At 50.4% G+C, this 22,408-nt stretch overlaps 9 protein-coding genes across 9 annotated transcripts; 8 read left to right on the top strand and 1 right to left on the bottom strand.

Annotated features, from left to right (window-relative positions):
• Positions 1-236: 236 nt before the first annotated feature.
• On the top strand, positions 237-1,100 carry N7481_005498 (Proline iminopeptidase; the record flags this gene model as incomplete). The annotated part of the gene is made up of 1 exon (XM_057264717.1): positions 237-1,100. The coding sequence occupies one exon, from the start codon at positions 237-239 to the stop codon at positions 1,098-1,100; it is 864 nt and encodes a 287-aa protein (XP_057122437.1).
• A 441-nt stretch (positions 1,101-1,541) lies between these two features.
• Positions 1,542-2,946, bottom strand: N7481_005497 (uncharacterized protein; the record flags this gene model as incomplete). Its single annotated transcript, XM_057264716.1, has 7 exons — positions 1,542-1,945; positions 2,032-2,132; positions 2,190-2,555; positions 2,615-2,664; positions 2,723-2,771; positions 2,836-2,881; positions 2,937-2,946. 7 exons carry the CDS (start codon positions 2,944-2,946, stop codon positions 1,542-1,544), a joined length of 1,026 nt encoding a protein of 341 aa, XP_057122436.1.
• Positions 2,947-3,222: 276 nt separating this feature from the next.
• N7481_005496 (phosphoribosylaminoimidazole carboxylase ADE2) lies at positions 3,223-5,127 on the top strand (the record flags this gene model as incomplete). Its single annotated transcript, XM_057264715.1, has 4 exons — positions 3,223-3,688; positions 3,750-3,847; positions 3,916-4,873; positions 4,931-5,127. 4 exons carry the CDS (start codon positions 3,223-3,225, stop codon positions 5,125-5,127), a joined length of 1,719 nt encoding a protein of 572 aa, XP_057122435.1.
• A 1,411-nt stretch (positions 5,128-6,538) lies between these two features.
• On the top strand, positions 6,539-7,534 carry N7481_005495 (uncharacterized protein; the record flags this gene model as incomplete). Its single annotated transcript, XM_057264714.1, has 1 exon — positions 6,539-7,534. One exon carries the CDS (start codon positions 6,539-6,541, stop codon positions 7,532-7,534), a length of 996 nt encoding a protein of 331 aa, XP_057122434.1.
• A 1,165-nt stretch (positions 7,535-8,699) lies between these two features.
• Positions 8,700-9,221, top strand: N7481_005494 (nucleoside deaminase; the record flags this gene model as incomplete). Its single annotated transcript, XM_057264713.1, has 1 exon — positions 8,700-9,221. One exon carries the CDS (start codon positions 8,700-8,702, stop codon positions 9,219-9,221), a length of 522 nt encoding a protein of 173 aa, XP_057122433.1.
• A 1,844-nt stretch (positions 9,222-11,065) lies between these two features.
• N7481_005493 (uncharacterized protein) lies at positions 11,066-14,006 on the top strand (the record flags this gene model as incomplete). The annotated part of the gene is made up of 7 exons (XM_057264712.1): positions 11,066-11,107; positions 11,179-11,218; positions 11,282-11,307; positions 11,377-11,704; positions 11,757-11,941; positions 11,995-12,208; positions 12,268-14,006. 7 exons carry the CDS (start codon positions 11,066-11,068, stop codon positions 14,004-14,006), a joined length of 2,574 nt encoding a protein of 857 aa, XP_057122432.1.
• Positions 14,007-14,673: 667 nt separating this feature from the next.
• Positions 14,674-15,789, top strand: N7481_005492 (Mg2+ transporter protein CorA-like/Zinc transport protein ZntB; the record flags this gene model as incomplete). The annotated part of the gene is made up of 1 exon (XM_057264711.1): positions 14,674-15,789. The coding sequence occupies one exon, from the start codon at positions 14,674-14,676 to the stop codon at positions 15,787-15,789; it is 1,116 nt and encodes a 371-aa protein (XP_057122431.1).
• Positions 15,790-16,742: 953 nt separating this feature from the next.
• N7481_005491 (Fig1 domain-containing protein) lies at positions 16,743-17,233 on the top strand (the record flags this gene model as incomplete). The annotated part of the gene is made up of 2 exons (XM_057264710.1): positions 16,743-16,785; positions 16,848-17,233. The coding sequence occupies 2 exons, from the start codon at positions 16,743-16,745 to the stop codon at positions 17,231-17,233; spliced, it is 429 nt and encodes a 142-aa protein (XP_057122430.1).
• Positions 17,234-21,154: 3,921 nt separating this feature from the next.
• On the top strand, positions 21,155-22,165 carry N7481_005490 (uncharacterized protein; the record flags this gene model as incomplete). Its single annotated transcript, XM_057264709.1, has 1 exon — positions 21,155-22,165. One exon carries the CDS (start codon positions 21,155-21,157, stop codon positions 22,163-22,165), a length of 1,011 nt encoding a protein of 336 aa, XP_057122429.1.
• Between the last annotated feature and the right edge of the window lie 243 nt (positions 22,166-22,408).

Below are 22,408 nucleotides of genomic sequence, written 5' to 3'. Positions count from 1 at the left end.
TTATGCCAGTAGAGGTCTACGAGTTCTCTAGCAACTAAGCCCAAAGGAGGTAACAAAGAAAGCTCATTAATCAAATATCGCTTCGCTTCAAGTGGCTTCCCAAGCTACTCTCACTCGATTCAACGTGGTGGGGCGCACTGCATGACTCATTTTGGCCTTCAAACTTTCGAGCTAGTCTTGCCCGTTTCTCTGATTAACTGAACCTCGACAGTGACAACACATCATAATTCTTTAAGATGAGCGGATACACACACTCAGAGCCCTTCAATATAGGCCTACTTCCTGTGGGTGCAATTCATAGGATATACTACGAGCAATATGGCAGAGAGGATGGAAAGCCAGGTCCGCCTCTCAAAGACCCCACGTCGAGGTGGAAAGCTGCTAATTATCATACAGTCATTTTCTTGCACGGAGGGCCTGGGGGTTGCACTTCTAGAAACAACACGACCTATTTTGATCCGGCCGTCTATAGAGTGATCCTACTTGATCAGCGCGGCACGGGAAAATCCGAGCCCACTACTGAGCTACGTGAAAACACCACGCCGGACCTTGTTTCCGACATCGAAGCACTTCGTCAACATCTGGCAATCTCTAAGTGGCATCTTATCTTCGGTGGGTCCTGGGGCACGACGCTCGCTCTGCTGTATGCCCAAGCTTACCCGCAGTTCGTGGGGTCGATGATTCTGCGGGGGATTTTTACGGCAAGTAGGTTGGAGGTTGCGTGGTCAAGAGGATCATTGGGCGCAGCCAACGTCTACCCAGAAGCGTGGCATGTCTTCCAGCGCTATCTGCCCGAGGATGAACGTCATGATATTACCGCTGGCTATTATAAGCGGCTTACGTGCGATCATCATCCAACGCGTCTAGCAGCGGCCAAAGAATGGAATCGGTGGGAGTTGAGCATTGGAGAGTTGAGGGTTGACGAGGGCGGCTTCAAGAAGTTAGATGATTATGTGTGGTCTTGGGCGCATGCTCTCTTGGAGGCGCATTATGCGGTGCATGACTTTTGGTTGGAGGATAGACAGATTTTCAAGCCGAAGAACTTGGCAAAAATCCGGCATATTCCTGGTAAGCAGATAAGGTCTCCCTTCTGGATTTAACCCTCATTGATATTTTGTAGTCACCATCATCCAGGGCCGATATGACATGGTCTGCCCTCCGCAAACTGCTTGGGAGCTACATCGATGTTTGCCCATGTCACGACTTATTTGGATCCCTGACGCCGGTCATAGTGGAAGGGTATGGAATAATCTTCGTGCTGACATACCTGTTTTTGGACATATACTGATATCGAGCAGGAGCCTGGGACCCGCCTCGAGTTACTTCGGGCATGCGATGAGAACGCCGGCCTGGATTTCCATGCCCACAGCTAACTTCGAATAATAAAACGAGAGGAATCTTTCCAAGTTACTGACTTAGTCAAGGTCTGACGGCTTGAGAAGCTTCATAAGTAATTCAACAAATTTAACAAAGTCGTGACTCATAATGCCAGAGGCAGTTAGAAAACATAAAACCCTATGGACAAGCTCCCTTCAATCATTCTATGTCTCTGACGCTTTAGCGGAATCTGCAGCTGCCGTGTCTTCCATCTTTCCTTCCTCTTCCTTGGTTTGGGTTCCATCAAGAACAATGTCTCCGTCCTTATCGGCTGGGTTCGCTTCAGAAGTAGAGGCTTGAGGCTGAATGTCAGCAGGACCATCGGCTCCCGCACCCTGGGATTCTTGTTCACCAAGCGTCATCTCCACTCCTTGTCCATCCTGCAAACCTAGATCCTGAACGCCCAAAAGTGGGGGTCCGCGAGCGTGAGGAACCTCCTCAGATGAATCTGCAGGTGGGGAGCCAGCGGTCGTAGCACTGTCTTCAGGTTCAATGGGAGGTATAACACTATCCGGGGCGTGTGACCCTCCAGTTTCTATATTGTGAGCTTGAGCGGATGCCGAATCTTCTGTGGACGTAATTGTTAGCTCGAACCTCTAACGACTCTTCGGTAATTGAAGAGGGACGCAGAAAGCTAAAAGGTGATGGACATACCCTCTTCCATTTCTGATATACCCTCGGCTCCAAAGGAAGCATTGGTCAACCACGGAATTGGGGTGAGAAGCGCGCCACCCAAGGATTCGTCGCTCCCCAAACTATGCGCGTAGTCAGGAGTAAGATATGCCCCAGCGCTGTTGCTAGGTTGAACAAACCCATTCAGCTGGGCGTTCGTATTTGCTGGTGTGGTGAATGGGAAAATAGCCGCATCGCTGGTCACAGATATGACACGGTCCACGGCACGCAGATAAGCGGGTAATGTTCGGTAGTGAGCGGTCGGACGAAGGATAAGCTCAGAAAACCGCTGAATTGTGTGCGGCGGCTTGCTCGTGAAGAATGATTGGATCGACGAGCGGATAGAGCTTAACAGTTGTGCAAGCTGGGGAGGAAGGGCGTCGTTGGCTTGCGAAGACGATTGGGGTTGCGAATCTGGCACGCGCTCGGTGGACGCAAGTGGGGTAGTGTCCGCCTGCGGCTGTGAAGGACTCTGCGGGTCGCCTGGAGCTGCATTTTCTTTGTTGCTACTCTCAGGGGGGGGGCATTATTGGTGTCGGTTTGTTGGGATAGAAATTGAGTGTACGGCTGAGACCTCGGGGGCGCCTTGGGCATGGGAAACACATTGTAAACGATCTAGAAAAGCTCATTAGCGATCATTTATCTTGAATAACATCGCACGGTCAACACATACATATTCCAGCCGTTCTAGCAGTGGTTCGACCATAGCAGCCCATTTATCACTGAATTTAAACCATCAGTCTCGCATCGTCCATAGCACGCCTTACTTCATAACTGCACACGTACAGGTCAATCGAGCCGCCATTGGCGACGGTCTCCAAGGCATCTTCATCTGTCGCGACGACGTTAGCTTTGTCCACACCCCAGGATAGGCTAGCATCACCCACCCAAAGACATTGTGATGGTTGGAGCTACTCGGCGGCACAAGCTGCGATGGGTTGTCGACCATAGCTGGGGCGGTGGCGTAGAAAGCTTTTGATTGGTCAGGACTTGAATCTTATCGATAGCGATTATCGGGGCAAATCGCAACACGTGACTCTCTAATTTTCGGCGGGGCAGGAACGAATGAGTCGATGAGTCTTGCGCGCGCTCTTCCCCCCCCAGGTTTTGCCTGTTCCGACTGGAATCTCCCATCAGCCTCCCGAATCCCTTCTCTTTGATCCCTCAGATACAATGTGGAACTCTCCCAAGGTGGGAATTCTTGGCGGCGGCCAGCTGGGCCGCATGCTCGTCGAGTCTTGCAACAGGTTGAACATCCAGGCCAACGTCCTGGATGCTGAGAACTCCCCAGCCAAGCAGATCAGCTTCCACGATGGCCATGTGACAGGATCATTCAAGGAACGTGAAGCCGTTCGCCAATTGGCCAAATCTTGCGACGTTATGACCGCCGAAATCGAGCACGTCGATACCTACGCCCTCGAGGAAGTCGCCTCTGAGGTCCGAGTCGAGCCTAGCTGGCAAGCAATTCGCACAATCCAGAACAAGTTCAACCAGAAAGAGCATCTTCGCAAATACGGCATCCCCATGGCGGACCACCGTGAGTTGGTCGAGAATACCCCGGAGGAGTTGGCTCGGGTTGGAGAGCAGTTAGGCTATCCGATGATGTTGAAATCGAAGACAATGGCATACGATGGACGTGGTATGTGGCCTTGCACAAAAAACCTTTGATCTCCCAATATGATCCTGACGGTTCGTACTAGGTAACTTCCGCGTGAACTCCAAGGCCGATATCCCCGAGGCTCTCGAGACTCTCAAGGACCGGCCCTTGTACGCAGAGAAGTGGGCTTACTTCAAAATGGTGCGCTTTACCCAAACTCTACCTACACATTTATTATTTCAAAGAAATTGTACCTAATCATATATCAGGAATTGGCTGTCATGGTCATCAAGACCAAGGACGAGGTATTGTCATACCCCACCGTGGAGACGGTGCAGGAGGACTCAATATGCAAATTGGTCTACGCACCAGCTCGCAACGTACCCGAAGCCATCAACAAGGAGGCACAGGCTCTTGCAAGGAAGGCCGTTTCTGCCTTCGAGGGCAAGGGTGCCTTCGGCGTAGAGATGTTCCTTCTTGAAGACAACAGCCTCATGCTGTGCGAGCTTGCTAGCCGCATTCACAACTCAGGTCACTACACCATTGAGGGCTGTGCTCTGTCACAGTTTGACAGCCACATTCGCGCCATCATGGACCTCCCCATCCCCGCCAAGAGTCTTGAAATTCGTCAACCCTCTGTCATGCTCAACATCATCGGTGGTGCTACCCCGGACTCGCACCTGAAGGCGGCCGAGCATGCTCTCTCGATCCCTAATGCCAGCATCCATCTTTATAGCAAGGGAGCCGCCAAGCCTGGCCGGAAAATGGGACACATCACAGTAACTGCCGCTACCATGCACGAGGCCGAGAGCATGATTCAGCCTCTGGTCGACGTTGTGGATGAGATGCGGGCTCAGCGTACTGATATCAAGACCAAGGCACAAAAGTCAGGTCCTTCGAAGCCCGCGCCCCAAGTTGCAGTTGTTATGGGCTCCGACAGTGACCTTAAGACACTTGTGCCCGGTCTGAAGCTGCTGCAAAACTACTTTGGTATCGAACCCGCTGTCGAGATTACTTCTGCTCACCGTACCCCGGATTACATGGCGGAATACTCGGCTGAGGCCGCGTCGCGCGGGATCAAGGTCATCATCGCCGCTGCCGGTGGCGCCGCTCATCTTCCTGGCATGGCTGCCGCTCACACTGCTCTTCCAGTCATTGGAGTTCCCGTCAAGGGAAGCTCTCTGGATGGCGTCGACAGCCTCTACAGCATTGTCCAGATGCCTCGTGGTAAGTTTCCATGTTTCCTTTGACTTGATAGAAGCATACTAATGAGAGTTCTAATAGGTGTTCCCGTGGCAACCGTGGGAATCAATAACAGCATCAATGCGGCGCTTCTGGCAGCCCGCATCCTGGGCTCCTTCGACCCGGCCATCCAGCGCAAGGTCGAGGCCTATGCCGAAGAGGCACGCGCTGAGAACATGGAGAAGAAGGGCACCAAAATGCGCGAGTTGGGCTGGGAGAAGTACTTTGAGCAGATGTAGAGACTCTTCTTCTCTGCAATTTCTACTTTCAAACATGCTACAGCGTGAAAGCCCTGTGAGAGGGGAACAAAAGGAGGTGGAAGAAGAAAAAGGAAAGTGATTGCATTTTCCAAATTTCTCCATCTGCACATGATACAGATGCTATATTCCCGCGATTTATATGATAGAGAGGACACTTTTGATACGAGGTTTTAGACGACAATGAATGACATATCCCAATCGGTAAATTCAACATCAATTACATCACGTAATTGGGTCGTGATATGTAGGAGCCGCAAACGGAAAACTCAAGTAGTTTAGGTTTCATGGAAAATATTTGGGCTTCGATCAACCTTCTACGAAGTGATACCGTGGAATGGCCGAAAATTAAATGTCAGGAGTATATTAGATTTCGGCCGGAGTCCGAGTTCACGCCGTGTTAAACGGTTAGCCCATGGCCATCCCTACCGGATCCTATCAGCGGTACGTTGAGGGATTCTGGTCCAAGAAAGTCTAAGCCAAAGCTACCCCGGGCAGAAGATGTGCAGGATACATTGTACCGTGGCCCCCTTTATGGGATGTACAAGGTTGGCCCAATAGACGCCGGTATCTTTCACCGCTTTCACCGCCCTCACGTGCCCGTCGGGCGTCGGGCACAAAATTTGGAATTACTAAAATACTAAATTACTAAAGGACGACAATAATCTGGGCTATGGAAACATCCCTTATCTCTGTGAGCACTGGGTCCTTAGCTCATTGGTCAAAAATGACACCACTCAATGCTTTCACATGAGAACCACGAGTAGGAATTGAGAATGAGAGTGAGAACCCTGTCTACTCCGTACTCGTAATGGATTTGAATTGAATCCAGTCCCATACTCCGTACTGAATATCACGAACGCTTGGCCATCTAAAGGGATCGAGGACACGAGACATCTCCTCATTGCAGTCTCTCCCAATTGGACGACAGACGCCACCGTTATCGGGGCCAAAGCAATTAACCTTTCCAAATGGCTGGGTTCCCCTCACGCGGTTCACCTATCGCACTTCGTTCTCGGGTCGCCTCCATTGCTTGTCTCCACAAAATGCACTCTCTAGGCCAATGGTCTTCAGGGCATATCGACTACGGGGTTGGTTATTATCTCGCCTTCTCCGCCGCTCTCCTGTACCTTTTTCGCCTCACGTCTCACTTGCATATCTCTTTGCTTGATGCCTTCCTGGTCTTCTTCCCATACATATGCCCTCCCCGACTCCACATATATCTTATAAATCATATGGAACTCGTCTAATCCTATCCTAAGTATTCCGCTTACTCCGCCGTCGAAGCCGCCACTGGCATTGACTTGGGTACAAATCCGATGAATCTCCTGTAACCTCCAACCTCCCGACCAACGCTTCTCGACACTCGACCGCAGCCAGAGAATATGCCCTTATGTCCAGCAGCGACATCTCCGGCAGTAACTACGGCCTAGCCGCACGTTCATCTACTGGAAACATTGCTGAGCGTACCACCGTTGCATGTCTCACCGCAATCGCCTGGTACAACGCATTGGAACTTATCGTCCTTTGTTTCACCACCTTTAAACGCTATGGCGGCTGCTACTTTTGGTGCCTTCTCATCTCCTCATTCAGCATCATCCCCTTCGGCTTGGGATACCTCCTCATTATCTTCGATGTCTACGACAGCTATTTCTCAGTGGCGATGGAGCTCATTGCCTGGATTTGCATGGTAACCGGTCAATCGCTGGTTCTTTGGTCACGATTGCATCTAGTCGTACATAGCCCAACCGTCCTTCGCTGGACCCTCGCCATGATAATCGTCGATGCGATAATCTTCCACGTCCCTGCATCCGTCCTCGAACTCGGCAGCCACTCCAATAAAGCCGACCTCTTCACGCCAGGCTTCAATATTTTCGAGCGCATCCAATTGATCGCCTTCTCCGTCCAAGAAGCAATACTGTCTATGATATACTCTTGGGAAGCAGTGCGATTATTGAACCTCCGGCCCAGGGGTAATTACCGCGGCACTTTGGTCCAATTACTGGTGGTCAATCTTGCGATGATCTGCATGGACGCTGCAATTATCGGCGTCCAATACTCCGGTCTCTTCGATGTTCACGTTACTCTGAAAGCCTTCGCCTACAGTGTTAAACTCAAATTAGAATACGCCATCCTAGGCAAACTCGTCGACGCCACGACGCAAAAGTTCGGCAGCAGCGTTTCCGCCCCGACCGACCTGTCGGATTTCGTGGATCTTTCGCACCATACCAATAGCCAGCCACCAGCGGATAGCGACAGCCAGGCGCGAATATGGGACGATCCGGAAAATATTGCTCTGCAGCAGACGCGTGGGTCATCAAAGTTATCTTCGGATCCGCGAGTGAGTGAAACTGCAACGCCTGATTCGGATCGGAGCGTACTGCGATGATGAACTTAATGTAAATAATTCTCTATCACGACCTTGTATAAACTTGAAGCGAAATACATCATGTATATATTTAGATTTCTTTTCTTTTCTTTTCTTCCAGCTGCCGCGGGACTGGATACCGACCACTCATACACTATGCTAGTAGTAATGAACAAGCACATCCATTCGGGAAGGCAGCTTGAATAGAGCAACTCTACCCAGTAACCTCAAACCTACTAGGTACTATTAGTAACACTTGTATCCTATCAAAGCCTAATGTTCCATGTAGTTTGAGGACCTAGCCCATTGATAGGCTTCCATGATGTTGGTCTATCTACAGCTGGTTCCACATGAGCTTGGGCCCTGGCAAAGCCAATGGCGGGCTGACTTCTTGACAATGACGCTCCAAAGTGTTATTATCAGTCAATGGATCCCAAAATAAAGCTTATGAGAATGTCTCACGCTCACTAGCTCCCCGTGTAGTGTTGATTATCTCCATTCATTTGGCATATCTTGGCCTCCCTCTAGTGCCTTCATTGTCTGCGGCTAGTTGACCCTGTGTGGTTCTACATCATTCCCCCAGCTTATGGACAAAGTATAGGGGCTTTTGCACTATATAAAGATTCATGTTGCAAAGTCTCAAACTTTCTGCATGCTTCAGTTTCGTTTACTAGACTTGCCTAGATAACGACATTATAGGTGTGCCAATCTGAAGTGAGCACCTACAACTCGGAAGATTTTTATCAATTCGAGAGAGATCATTCAACATGGATATAGTACTATTCCAAGGCTCCGTTCAGTTGGCTAGAACGACAACTCCGTTGCAAATCTTCCTCATGCCTCAATTGAATACATCCTGGGCCAGCCTTGGAAGTCAACAAGCAAACCACAGATCACAACTCGCCCTGACTTCAACTTAAAGTTGAGTGTAGCCCTGGAGGCAAGCAGTCCTCTACTACTACTAATCCTCCATGGAGTGTAGTTAGAATTCCTCTGAGTTGTATTGATGTCTATCGGGCGAGGGGAAGCAATTCCCCCGCCCTTATCGTCGGATGCCGCCGCCTGCTTCAAGTTTGATGAGGGTTACGTGATATCAATATATCTTGCGCCCTGATCCAACAATCAGTACCCCTAAACTTCAAGTTCACTTGCCTCAGTCTCAGTCCTGGCCGTGACAGCAGATATCATGACAGCGCCCGTCACTCTTTCCCCATTGACCCCCTCACAGCTCGATGAGGGTGCATCTCGATGCTTGGCTCTCCAGCAATCTGGCCAAGATATACATGGCAAGAGACCCTTCGCGGCCATTCTCCTAGCCCCAGATAACACGACGCAGCTCATGTCATCGCTGTCGTTGTCGCACGTTCGCCATGCAGAATGCGAACTCGCCCGTAATGCTGCCGACAACTATTCCTGGGAGTATCTCGCCGGGTGTACCATGATATCCACCTGGGAGCCATGCGCCATGTGCGCGGGAACCGTTTACTGGGCGCATATCGGTCGACTGGTGTATCTTGCCTCGGAGAAAACACTACAAGGCTTGATAGGAGTAGGAAACCCGGAAAATCTCACATTGGACCTACCTTGTCGCGACGTGTTTGTGGCCGGGCAGACTAAGGTAGAGGTCATAGGGCCATTGACGAGCGAGGGATGGGAGAGACGCGTTGTCGATGACGCCGGGCGGTACTGGTCGAAGCACGGTCAGTAGTGAGGGATCACATGTCATGCAGGAAATCGCCTGCGAAGATGTTTTGAAGGAATTGGGGTGGAAGATAAATATGTAGTGTGTAAGGTTTCTGACCAATCAACATATGATAATCTATTTGTACAACGGAGTACTCCGTAGTCCCGAGAGTAAAGTTGTTTGCGGATCCCATGCAATTCTGTGGCCTGATTTCTTCGAGAATTGAAAATTGCAGAGAACGGCGATTTTGCTTCACGGAGCTCGTCATGCCCTGATCTCATAGAATGAAAGAGGCTAATGCCGAATCGGGAAATAGAAAAAAAAAAAAGGAGACATCGATCTTATGGAGGATGAAAGCACTCCACTGTGGATAATGGGAGCTTTACCCAAGCTTAACCCACATGGCAGAACCTTGGAGAGCAACATTGAAAAATTTGTCAACCAGGAACACTTAACCCTTCTAGTAAGGAATTTCATAGCGATCTCCGAAGAACGGACAACGCCGCCGAAGTATCTGCACAGCCCCCCGTAGCCACAGATGTTCTGCTCTCCTTACTATTTGGGCATTCCTCCCCTGGTGTTAAGGGACGAGAAGAGCCCAATTGGAGTGCCCACCTAGGTTTCTACGTGGCTGTATTCAAAGAACCAGAAAGTTCAGGAGCCCAGGAGCCCAGGAGCCCAGGAGCCCAGGAGCCCAGGAGTCGCATGTTGATCATTGGGAGGAGCAGCCGCAGCCGAAATCAATAGTTTGGGCGCAGGGGAGTCAAAAGGGAAGGGGGCAGATCCCAGAGATCCCATTGACGACACAACTATTGTTTTAGGTGGTACGCGGCTTTGATTGAAAACATCAGAGGGATGAATATTGGATGGAGGCCATGTCATCTCAAAACGACGCAGGATTGACGTCAAGTTGATGCGGAGGATCTCAGATCATCCAAGTTTCAGGACCACACATTGTCGAAGCTGGCTGGGACCCACCTGGACCGTGGAACCACGGAGAGAGCGCGTGCGTGCCAAGACTGGAGCTCAAGCAGGAATTTTGCAGATCAGGGAGCTCGATGTGGCTTAACGCAGAGGAGGTCAGACAGACTAGACAGACTAAACAGACTAGTGGCGTCTATGACTCGATCCCGGGAGCCTGGACATCCTAACAGCCTTATGGAGGTAGGCACCTCCACTGGGGACATCAATGCCGAATACATGGACCAGAGCCAGATCAATATGATTGAATATACTCCGTAATGGAGGGCAACAAGAATGAAAACGGAGGACAAGGGCAAAATCTGGACACAACGGGGTACAACTGGACACCAACTGGACAATTGAGGGAATCGCAGTCCGCGCCAGAACGACAACGTGACGTCATATGTTGCGTCAAGGAAGGAACCTGCGTTGCTCCTTCCTTCTTCCAGTAGGGATCGTTTGAAGTAGAGCTTGACTAGGAGCAGCAGCAGTACGGAGTAGTACTACTCGTACATAGTAGCACTGTAGTACACTATGTACTATGTAGCACCACCACCACCACCAAACCTACAGCTCATATTTAATCACTTCGTCACCCCTTCTTTCGCCTCCTCCCTCCCCTCTTCTTCCCCTCCCATATTTCCCCTTCATTCTTGTGATACCCCAACCCCTTGTTTTTTCTTATTCCAAGGGATCGTCTACCACCCCCCCCCCCAAATAATCCCTAATTTTTCAATCACTCTGGTAAGTAATTGATTGTTTGTTACTGCTGCAAACGAGCAACCCTGCAGTCCTGGTAGGCTCGATCTCGCTTGCTGACCGCGTGCCCAGTAATACTACTACTCTACTGCCGTTTGTCGGTGTTCGGTCTTTCTTATTACACGATTGTCACGACCCTTTCCATCATGTCTGTCAACAAACCCACCGACGTGAAGCAAAAGGAGCAGGTATGCAACATCTTCCTCTCGCCGAGTGTGGTGGTTACTAGAGGAGGTCACTGATAAGATGTCGCCCCCAGGATATCAACCAGAAGCTTCAATTGTTCGGAATCTACCATGGTAAGTTGATCTCCACAGTCCGCCATTTGTGAATCATCGCAGTCGCTCATGACCAACGTATAGCTTTCAAGAATAGCAAGCTCCCCTCGGTTAGTTTCGCTGGTATCCCATCCCGTCGCCGAACATCATACTAAACATGACTCCATCGCTCGCAATAGAACAAGCAGTGCGATGTCGCCCTCAACTCCGCCTTGAACTCCAAGGCTCTCTCTTCCCCGAACCAGCAGCTGTCTGCCGAAGGCAAGGTCCTTGTAAAGGACCTGCGCAATGTCATTGAGCAGACTAAGAAGCTGTTGCTGTCTAAGAACGACGGCGAGCTGCTTCAGGACTTCATCTGGCAAGCACAGCAGATCACTGCGGGTGATGTGAAGGCTCCCAATGCCCCTGTGACTAGGGAAGATGGAAAGCAAGATGCTAGCAAGGCTGCTGATGGTCTCAAGACTCTTGGCACGTTGCTCATTACGAATGGAGAGTTCCGCAAGATCTGTGAGTTCTGACACATTGGCAACTGGTCTCAGTTCTTCCTAACAATTCCCAGTGAGCGATGCCACAGTATTGATTCGCGACATCGCCGCGGACGCTTCTCAGAAGGCTGCTAACCAGGTTCGCCCATCCGAGGATAAGCTTGCCCAGATCGACGAGCCTGCGGAGGAGAACACTTGGCATGAGAAGCCCAACATCAATAAGGATGATCTCAAGGGCAAGTTCAAGAAGAATAAGACTGTAAGCTATGTTGAACTCGAGAGCGCCTTGGACAGGGCTAACACGTTTGATAGGACAAGTCGAGCGTCGGGTCGCCCTCGATTGCCGAATCCGAGACCGGTACTGCCGGTGATGCCTCCTCTGTTACCCCATCAGAGGCGAGCCGTCGCAAGAAGCTGGCGGGTCAGACCAAGGAGTATCTGGCCGATAAGATTCCGAAAGAGCGTCGCGAGCAGACTATTTGGCGTCTCAAGAAGATGATCATCGAGGTCCAGGGCCATGCCGACTGTAAGAATTTCCAAAGGAAATGTATATGTCTCACATTCAAGTACTTACCTATGATACAGACCAGCAAGCCATCGAGACCCTGTTGACCATGGCTGAAAAGTACGCCGGCCACACCAAGACCGTCACCGGCGAGAGCGGCACTGCCGTCCGCGATGTCCGTGCCACCGACAGCGTCAATGCCGTGGAGTATAACCTCCGTACTTTGATCGAGCGTTTCGCCAACAACACTTCGCTCGCCGACTTCTTTGACTCGCTCAACAACATTTACCGTGATGCCGATAAAGATCCTGAGCTCCGTGGCTGGTTCTCGAACATCGATACTTTCATTCGTAAGTGTCTGCGTGAGCAGGGCTTCATCATGGATGAAGAGTGCAACCGTGAGTGGAATGTGCTGTACGACAAGGGCCGCTACCTTCTTCGCGAGCGCTACCGTTCCCACACCGATCGCATTGTCGATGAAATCAAGTTCCTTGCCGAGCAATTTGATAAGGATCCCCAGAACCACGCTCTCGCTCAGTCGATCCAGAAGTTGTTCAAGGATCTTGGCCGTGACACTGAGGGCAAGGTTGTTTTCAAGAAGGACTTGCTCAAGGATATTCGTGATGTCATTCTGCCCGGTATCGTTGAAAACGTCCGCTACATCCCCATTCCTCGTATCGAGGTCTCTGACCCGATGGTGGATGTTGTTGTTGAGAACCTTGTCATTGAGAGTGACAACCTGATGCCAAACGTTGTCGAATTTGGTAGCGACAACTACTTCCGTTGGGGCCGCAAGAAGGTTTCCAACAAGCGGAACAACAAGATCATGATCGCTGCATCCGGGATCCAGGCCGATCTTCGTGATGTCAGCTACCACATCAAGAAGAAGCAAGGCTTCCCCTCGATCACTGATACTGGTGTGATGGACATCATCTTGGGTGGCGAAGGTCTGAGCTTCAAGATTGCGGCATCTACCGCCGACAAGAACGACAAGCAGAACTTCGTCAAGCTGGACAAGGTCTCCGTTAACATCAAGAACATGGATATCAAGTTGAAGAAATCGAAACACAAGGCTCTGTTTGCGACCTTTAAGCCTATGCTTTTCCGCGTGGTTCGCCCCGCTCTGCAGAAGGTCGTCGAGGCACAGATTCGCCAGGCATTTGCTGATGGCGATGCTTTTGCCAAGGAGATTCACGGCGAGGCCAAGAAGGCCCAGGAGGCTGCGCGTGAGGAACCTGAGAATGCTCCTAGCATCTTCTCGCGCTATGCCGATGCCATTCGTGCCCGCGCCCAGGCCAAGGCTAAGCAGGCCGAGGGAATTGTCAAGCGCGACACCAAGGTTCAAACCGTCATGACCATGCACGACTCCATCTTCCCCGACGTCAAACTGCCCGGTGGTATCTCAAGCAAGGCTACTGAATATGCCGAGCTTGCCAGCAAGGGAGACCGTTGGGAGTCACCCATTTTCAGCATCGGTGCGGCTTCTGAGTCTAGCGACATTCCCTCCCAGGGTCCAGTTACCCGCAAGACGCACACCACCGCGGATGGTGTTGCCTCTGCAGGTGCTGCTGTGGGTGGTGGTGGTGGTGCTGCTGGCACTGCTGCTGCTGCGGGTGTCTCTGGCGCCGCTGCCAATGCTACCAATGGCACCAAGGTGGACAGCTACCCATCCCGTGGGTTCTCTGATGAGGTTGATCAGGCTTTTGTCAACGGAAAGACCTCTCACATCAGCGATGGCGTTAAGACAACCACTAACGGTACCACTCACACCACCAACGGTACTACCCATGTCACGAACGGATCGACTCCAGTCGTTTAAAAATAGCAACGCAATGAAAGTACAGCGTGCGAAGATAAATTTGTCGTGGCATCCGCATATACGACATGTGCCATCGTTGGTATTACCTTCGTACATCGATTTCATTCTGACAGTATCTACTTAGTTTGACTTTTTTTTGATTTTGATTTTGTGGTTTATGATTTCCCCCTCTGCAGTTTGTCTTTGTATGAGTATGATTTATCCAGTCGGTAGCCTAATAAATAATGCAACTTACTGTCCTGCGAAACACTGTTATCCGTTCTAGATCCTAAGTAGCATTAGATCTTGGTATTGTAAAGTTTCATGGCGCCTTTTAAAGTTGTTTCATCTGTGGGCCAAGCTTCGGGAAGGCTTTGGTTCCATGGTTGAGTCTTGCTGGGAAACCCGCATACCTCAGTAATAATTATTCGTTAACGCATCCATTTATGTCCTCGATGTATGCAATAATGAATAACTCTAGGCTTTACCTGAATTCCATTTTAGATAAAATTGTGTACTACGTGGTGCTTGCTGGTGAAGAAAAAAGAAGGGTGATCAGGGGACGACGTCAGTCCAGTTTGGGAGCCACCATCCACCCCGTTTTCAGCTGAGCCGACTCCCGTCAAAGCTGAGCATACCAAGAGCATGACGATAGTACGGTCCATCAACCACGCCTCCGATCCGTGTCATGAGCCCATATGAACAGAACGCCAGTCTCCTCGACTGGTTGCAAGGGTCAGAGCATCGTGCACCTTCCAACGCGGTCCGTTCAAGTCGAAACAGACTCTCGATGACTGGGGAGCACAGCCCGGAGCCTGGCCTAGCAAGCGATGCTGCAATCTCGTTAAAAGATATGCTACGCAACGATCCATGGACTCACAATGAGGTTCCTGAGGCAATCCATTTACCAGACTCCCATGCATCGTCTTCTACAGTCAATGAGAACCCTTCTGGTCTCAACATGCCGAACGATTCTCTGGTGGCCTTTTTGCACTCTGATGGACCGGTGGTGCCATCTATGGTTCCACTTTTGGGACCGATACTATCGTCCACAAGTTCACCACAAGCAGAGGACATATTCTTTGACACAGGGAGGACAGGAAGGATAAGAAGGCCTCGTACTCGGAAGAAGAAACGAACAACCCGGTTTTCTTACGACAAAACCATCGAAAATGCGGGAAGATTTCTGGGTCACATCAAGCACGGGAACGTCGGCAAAGACTCGCGTCAGGATAAAGCCTCAGTTATCTATTACGATTATACCGATAGTTCCAGGTCCAGTGCAGTCCATATCATGTCTTCGGGACGCATAGCAAATCTGGGATATCCGCCGCCCAATTTCCGTCTCAGACTTCTTGTTGTGGAGGATTTAACGAACTCAACAATTAATGCACTTGGGGAGACATTTAGCATCAACCATGAATTTTTCGAAGAACACTTATTAAGCTCAGGATATGCAGGCGCAGATTATAACATGATGCCTTCTCGGTCATGGGCGACGGGCTCTTTGGAAAAGTCGTATTTCTCAATGAGGTGGATCAGGCCCGTTTTTCGACAGCCCATGTATTCTTCGAGTCGCAGCATGAAAGATCTTGTGAAGGCCAGTACTCGCATGACGAAAAGAGTTGGACCTGTCGTTGAAATAAGTGATGAAGATGACTCTGGCCAGGATGATAAAATAGGGGTGGAACATTTTACCACGACTGTTTCCACGAACATTTTTCGGTTGGATTGGCCATTATGGACAAACCCGGCAAAGACAGCTAATATGAAAAGAGAGAGTGCGGGTTGGAAGAAAGACTGACAACCTGGAAAGGGACCTTAATGGGGGCAGATTCTTAGAGTTCAATAACAGTAGCTCCCAAGGTTCCGACTGGCAGTAAGTGTGGCTCGGGCTGGGGTGTTCCTTTTTTTTTGTGGGAAAGTTTATGTAGCACATTCGTTATATGTACTAGTAGTCCATATTTGAGGGCTAAATACAATGTCATGACAGATACTGCTCTTGAAAAGTGCTGCGATGCATGTGATGTGTTGTCTTCACTTGATGAGGGGCTTTCCTCTCCTCTTCACATTTTGCGAGTGCATAATACTACTGGTACTGGGATTCTCCGCCATTCCTTTTCGCTACTACTAATCGGTTTCCAAGGTTTACATCGCGTTCAAATTACGCCATAATTGGGATTGCCAGAATCGTGGGCGTAAGAGTTTTAATGGCAATGAAATGCGATGATCGATGCTGAGTAAAATTGGTCTGAAGCAGAAGGTGGATTCCGCTGATAGGCTGTCATCACGTCCTGATGATTGCCCTGACATTCCCAATAACCGTACTTTGTGAGGTTTTTCCAACATACTACCTGGGTAGGACTAAGCCCAACTACTACTGTTCTTCCAGTCAGTTGATTAATACTATTAGTAACATGTTCTCAGCTGTTTTGTTATCCGGGTGCACGTCAAACGGAACCATGGAATGAGCAATATATATCTGCTTTCTTTGCAATCCAATGAGTTAGAATCTCCGGTAGTGACTGCCCCTGGGCTCACTTGCCCAGGTATTGCAAACGCTGTCTTCAATGTCTCACAAACGGGGAATGGAACGACTTTCGAAGTTCGTGCAGGTTACATGGGATTGTGTATAGGCAAAACAGGCCATGAGCTCGATGAGACGCGCATCTGCTCAAGTAGCGCCAAAGCATTGGCTGCCTTTGTCCAGGCAGAGAAAAAAAAACAACCAACCATGGGAATACGAGTATTACCATCATGCCAGACCCGCTCAATTTGATCATGATTGCGGAAAAATCGTGTTCGATGGGTTGATGTGAGTTTAGCTTCATTTTGACATACGCGCTATAGTATATTAAATAGGTCTGAGCTTGAACAGATATGTGGTTATCGTGGCCTACGTTGAAGCGTTTATCCTCTTGTCAACTTTCCCAGGGTGGTATGAAGAGAGAGATGAGAATGGCTCTGACGTCGAAGTCAAGCCGTTTCCTTCTCGCCCGGTATCACAGTGCGTTTTACTCGCATTGATGCTCGGGTTCAGCCTTGGTGTTATCTCTATCCTATGGCAGCATATCAATAGTAGCTCCATGGCCGAGACCCTCAATTATGGCGCGGTATCGGGCCATATTGGAGTTGGTTCAATGGCACTTGGCTGGGCTGCAGCGGCCATCATTGGAATAGTTGGCTCTGCAATGCAGGTCGTGATTTCGAGTATTTCTCTAATTCGAAGGTTGACCGACGAGGAGTAGGTGAGAGGCATCAGATTGAGCCATGGCAGAGGTAACTTGGTGAATATTGTGCTTATGTTCCCGGCGGGAAGTACTCAATATCATATCCAATTTGAACCAGCCCGTGTCTTCGTGTGATATGCGGCATCTCAAGATTCGTATGTAGACAAATAGAAAAGAGGGCAAAAAAAAAGAACTCCGGAATTTTGGTCGAATATGTGGACTGCAAGACCACTCCGAGTGTCCGGTAGGTGATATGAAATTTCCCGCCAGAAGAAGTATAGAGTATCTTTCAGACCCAAGATGCGGTGGCTGATGATAGGTATTCTTTCGTAGTAAGCTTTCTCAATATATAGCTAACCGAGCGGACATAAAGACAACTATTGACGAACCGGCGGAAATTAGAGCCTGAGATTTTGGCAAAGTAAAGCGTATAAATGTGGACGTACCTTGAATCCCATCTGGGTGAGCCAGTCCTTCATTTAATTGATTGATATGAAGTGGGTTTGAGTTAGCTCATGACCTCTCTCGCATCGAATGGTCAAGTATCTTGTAATTCACGACAGAGATGGTAAAACATGACTGCCATTTGATCACAATCAACGATCAGAGATTAGTTGAAAGCCATATCGCGGTCAAAGCGACTCATCAAATCTCACAAAGGGTATTAGCCCAGTTCCTGTCGGCCAATACGAGCTGGGGCTAGATAAGACTGGACCTGCTGGGGCTAAGAACACGAACGGGGGCGGCCCAACCTGAGATGGGTGCTAGTGAGCATAGTTTGTACCGTCCCGGAAATGGCTCATCCGCTAGCTTCAATTTGAGCTCTGGCCAGAGCCCTAGACATATTGCGGGGCATAGAGGTCGACATACTGGTGACCATTCCAGGTCGACGAGCAGCAGACCCAAAAGCTAGGAAGGGGATGGGCGACCTAATAAGGGTTCTCCTTTGGCCTGCTCCGTATGGATATGTACCAGATGGAAGGCATTTACCCATTAGGTCCTGATGAAAATACAGTTCACGCAAACCCTAATGAGACCAGCGGGAATTAGCAAGGAAATCGTAAGCCGCGCTGTGGCATTGGCTGAAAATGTACCCATCACCAACCGGCGGAGCCATACCATGTACGAGTAGCATGTATCTTCGACCCGCACTACGGAGTTCTCTTGAACATCTTAGAGCCATTTACCCGCTACGTAAATCTCATCCACCCTGCACGAAATGGTGCATTGCGTGATCCCAACAAACAGAGCACGCACAACTCGTTGCATGATTTTCGTCTTGAGCTGGCATGTGAAATGGGTCTTTGATAGAAATGCAACAAAGATGTTGCCATAAGCCTCGGGCCAGGCACGATGCAAATCGAGATCGAGCTCCATCCGGTGAGACGGCAAGCCCAGAGATATCGGGGTGATTCCCGCTCTGGGTCGGGATGGACTTTTCTCAGCCGTGCCGACCAAATTCAATGATCACCATCCAAACACTCCGTTTTCAGCGCAAGAATTTTCCAGAAATTGCGCACAGGGCTATATTTCGAACTAGTTGGTTTAATTGACCTCTATCGGTGCTTTAGTGAGTGTATAGCCTATAGTTTTTACGAATTTCAAGTTACTTGATCCGTAGCAATCTCCACCTTAGCCGAGTTGTAGTAACCATAAACTCAGGCTACGTACCAAGTACTCGTATATGTACACCATGCTACGCAAAGTGCGGGAAGTATTATCGCCCCAAACAAGAAAGCGTAGAGTTTCCAGGAACCAGAACGAGCTGTGGACACACAGGGTCGACCCCGATCCAAAGGGACAACAAAGGAAAATCCGCGGGCGAAGGCAAGGGAAGTGGAGCGGTTGTGATCAGATCTGGGAGGCGGAAGAGCTGGGATCGATGGATCGAACGAATTGGTCAGGATCCAGCTGATGGCGGCCATGGCACCAAACTCTATCGAGGAAATCTTTCTTATCCATGGGTGGCTTGTCGAAGACTATCGGGGAACTGTTGTCTAGCGGAGCCTAAGGAGATTAGGATGGTCTATTTAGTCTACAGACATGACGATCTTAGCACACTAGCGCACCCGGGGAATTTCCGGAGCACCCACCGGGGGATTTGTGTGTGCCTGGGGAAAACAGGGTCAATCGAATCTTCTATGCAGCCTAAGGGGGGCCATGTGGCTCGAAAAACGTGAACGTTAGAGGAAACGGGGTTGGTGATTTGCATGAGACGTTGAGTGAGGGCACTATTGAAAGCCTGGTGTTTATTGGAACCCAATTTCTTTTTTCAACCAAGCCCTACTCGAGATGATGCAGGTGGCTCATCTATTGATATTGTTCTCCTAATTGCCGGTGGCGCACCCTAAATTTGGGGTGGCGGATTCATCCGCTTGGCTTCTCCTTCTCATGGGTTCTTTCCAGTGGCTACAGGAGGAGCTAGTAGGTTCATTTGAAGTCGGTGTGCGGGATAGCCCCTGGCCTTCAGTGGAGACAGGGATCAAAGGGGTAGTGGAGCTCAGTCGACTGGGAGGGCAAGTGGAGGAGCCCAAGCCCCTAAGCCCCAAAGCTCACAGACAAATCAGGGTGGTGTTTTTCCAATGTCATCATTTGAGTTCGGCCTATGACGATTTTTTATTTGTTTTCTTCCATTATTATTTTTTGAACAACCCCTGGAGGGTAGGCCTAACCAGTTCTTTCAGGGCCGCGTGGGTCGATCGACATTGTCGAATACCGCACGCTGGTTGGTCTTCCTGGCGCCACATCTCTCGTACCTTTTTTCTAACTTCGCGCCTCTCGGCACTTTTCTCAGGCGGGCGATGCAGAGACGATCCCCGACCCGCTCCGGAGGACTCTTTTCTATTCTTCCGAAACATGCAGTGACAAGAAGAAGGATATCAACTTGAAGCTTCAACCCCTGAAAACCAATAGGTTAGGGTGTGCTGTCTTTTGAGACACGTCAAAGCCGTCAAAGGCATCAAGCTAGCCGCGATCGCCCTTTGTGTTGTTTACTTTCCATAATGCCGGATGAGCGGAGCTCCCGTCCTAGACACCCAAGCTCTTGATCGACGGCATTATTGATGGGTCCCCGGAGGTATTCGGCCCTAGCGGGTCCTTATAAGCTCATGCTGAGCCAGCCACAGCACACGATCCCGTATAGTGATGAACCTTTGACTCCATCGCCCCTCCAGCTACACATGCTGATCCCAATCTAGTCATTTGGAAGATGTATTTGCTCTCATCGACCTGCGGAATTCCGGTGATCTCCGGTTCGATCTTCCGAACGCAGACAAGGAGAGATACGAGACACCCAACGCATTCACTGACTGGTTGATGCATTTTGATTAGGGTTTGCCGGTGCCTGAACATCCCAGTATATCTCACATCCGTCCGTGCAACTATGATGTACATAGAGTTGCTGTACTATGTACATACGTTACGATATGTGCTTTTGCTTCGAAACTTGATATGTACATGACATCGGCACGAGCACCATGTCATAGGGACACAAATCCGGCGAGGCAATAATGGACCCAGCTTCATTTCCCATGTCTTCCAGACCCTGATAGAATATCCACAGGGGCTCCTCTGATCAGGGTTTCTATGGAGTCCCGATTTTCTGGATTAGGTTTGACACGCTGGAGACGACTGGCCCACCATGGTACATTTGTCAATAACCACCTCCACGGAGGATGGAGTAGTGTATGGGTATGGGCGAACAAGGTGCCCACTGCGGCCTTTCCGGGTCATCTGGGCTGATTGCAAGAGACCCGCTGCTTTGAAAATCGGGAGTTACTAGGGCATACCCAGCAACGGAAGATCCTGAGGCGAAAACCTGGTCGTATAAGAGTCCTGGTGCCGCATTGAGTTTCCTTTTTCTTTCCTCATCCCTCACAGTCATTCTTTTAGTCAACCCGACTCCAGTCACTCTTTAGACATCTTTTTAATCGCATCACCATGAAGGCCTCTTTCGTCACCCTCCTGGCCATGGCCTCCGCTGCCATCGCCGCCCCTACTCCCGCTGGTCTTTCCGACCTGACCTCTGGTCTGTCCGGTCTGACTGACCTCACCAAGCTTGCCGGTCTCGGTGGTATCACCAAGGACCTTAAGCTTGGCGATATCACCAAGGAGCTGAACCTCGACAACCTGCCCGTTGTCTCCAAGCTCGGTGACCTCACCAAGGTCCTGAACCTGCCCACTCCCTCCAACGCCGACCAGTCCGTTGGTGAGTCTGGTCACCTCGTCCAGGACCTCGGCCCCGAGCTCAACAACGTCCTGACCGTCACCGGTCCCAACCTGCAGACCCTGCTCATCCAGCTGAGCCCTGAGGTCACTGCTCTCGTCTCCGGCCTGGGTCTCCCCGGCCTCGGTGTTCCTCTCGGTGGCGTTGTTGCCTCCGCCAGCGGCCTTGGTGACCTTGTCACTGGCCTTGGTCCCAGCGTTGGCGGCCTCGTCACTGTTCTCGGCGCTGATGTCGGTGCTCTGCTCATCGGTCTGTCCCCTGAGGTCGCTGGCCTCGTCTCCGGTCTCGGTCTCCCCACCGTCGGTATCCCCGTCGGCACTGTCGTCGCTGTCCTCGGCAAGAACGTCAAGCGTGATCTCCCCACTGGCAAGATCGTCGGTGACCTCGCTCCCCAGGTCAAGAGCATCCTGACTGTCACCGGTGGCAACGCCAAGCAGCTCCTTGTTGAGCTCTCCGCTCCCGTCACTGCTCTTCTCACTGGCCTCGGTCTCCCCACCGTCGGTGTCCCCGCCGGCAAGATCGTCAAGACTGCCTCCAGCGTCGGTGACCTCGTCAAGGACATCTCCGGCCCCACTGAGGACCTCCTCACCGTCACCCAGAAGGATGGCTCTGCTCTGCTGATCAAGCTCTCCCCTGAGGTCGCTGCTCTCGTCGCCGGTCTTGGCCTGCCCTCCGTCGGTACCCCCGTCGGCAGCATCGTCAGCACCGTTGGCAGCAACCTGTAAATTCGGACATCTTCTTCGTCTGAATTAGGCCTTTTTTACGCCGCAATGGAATAGCGTTTTGGGAGCCGTTGCGAATACCCCGCAATTATCTTGTGCATATTTTTGGACACTTGAAAGGGTGGTTTCTTGTATGAACTTCTGAAGACAGCATGGGACTTCTTTTGTCCCGTCTTCCCACATTTACTACTTTTTATTTTCTGTCCGGTCAATGACATTAATCTAATGTTAAGAGATCACACTCTA

The sequence above is a fragment of the Penicillium waksmanii genome (genome assembly GCF_028829765.1).
Source record: "Penicillium waksmanii strain IBT 27052 chromosome Unknown utg000005l:1.0-5232799.0:1.0-5237142.0, whole genome shotgun sequence".
Classification (NCBI taxonomy): domain Eukaryota; kingdom Fungi; phylum Ascomycota; class Eurotiomycetes; order Eurotiales; family Aspergillaceae; genus Penicillium; species Penicillium waksmanii.
The sequence above is the reverse complement of the archived record's forward strand: the minus strand, read 5'-3'. Positions and strand labels throughout refer to the sequence as shown.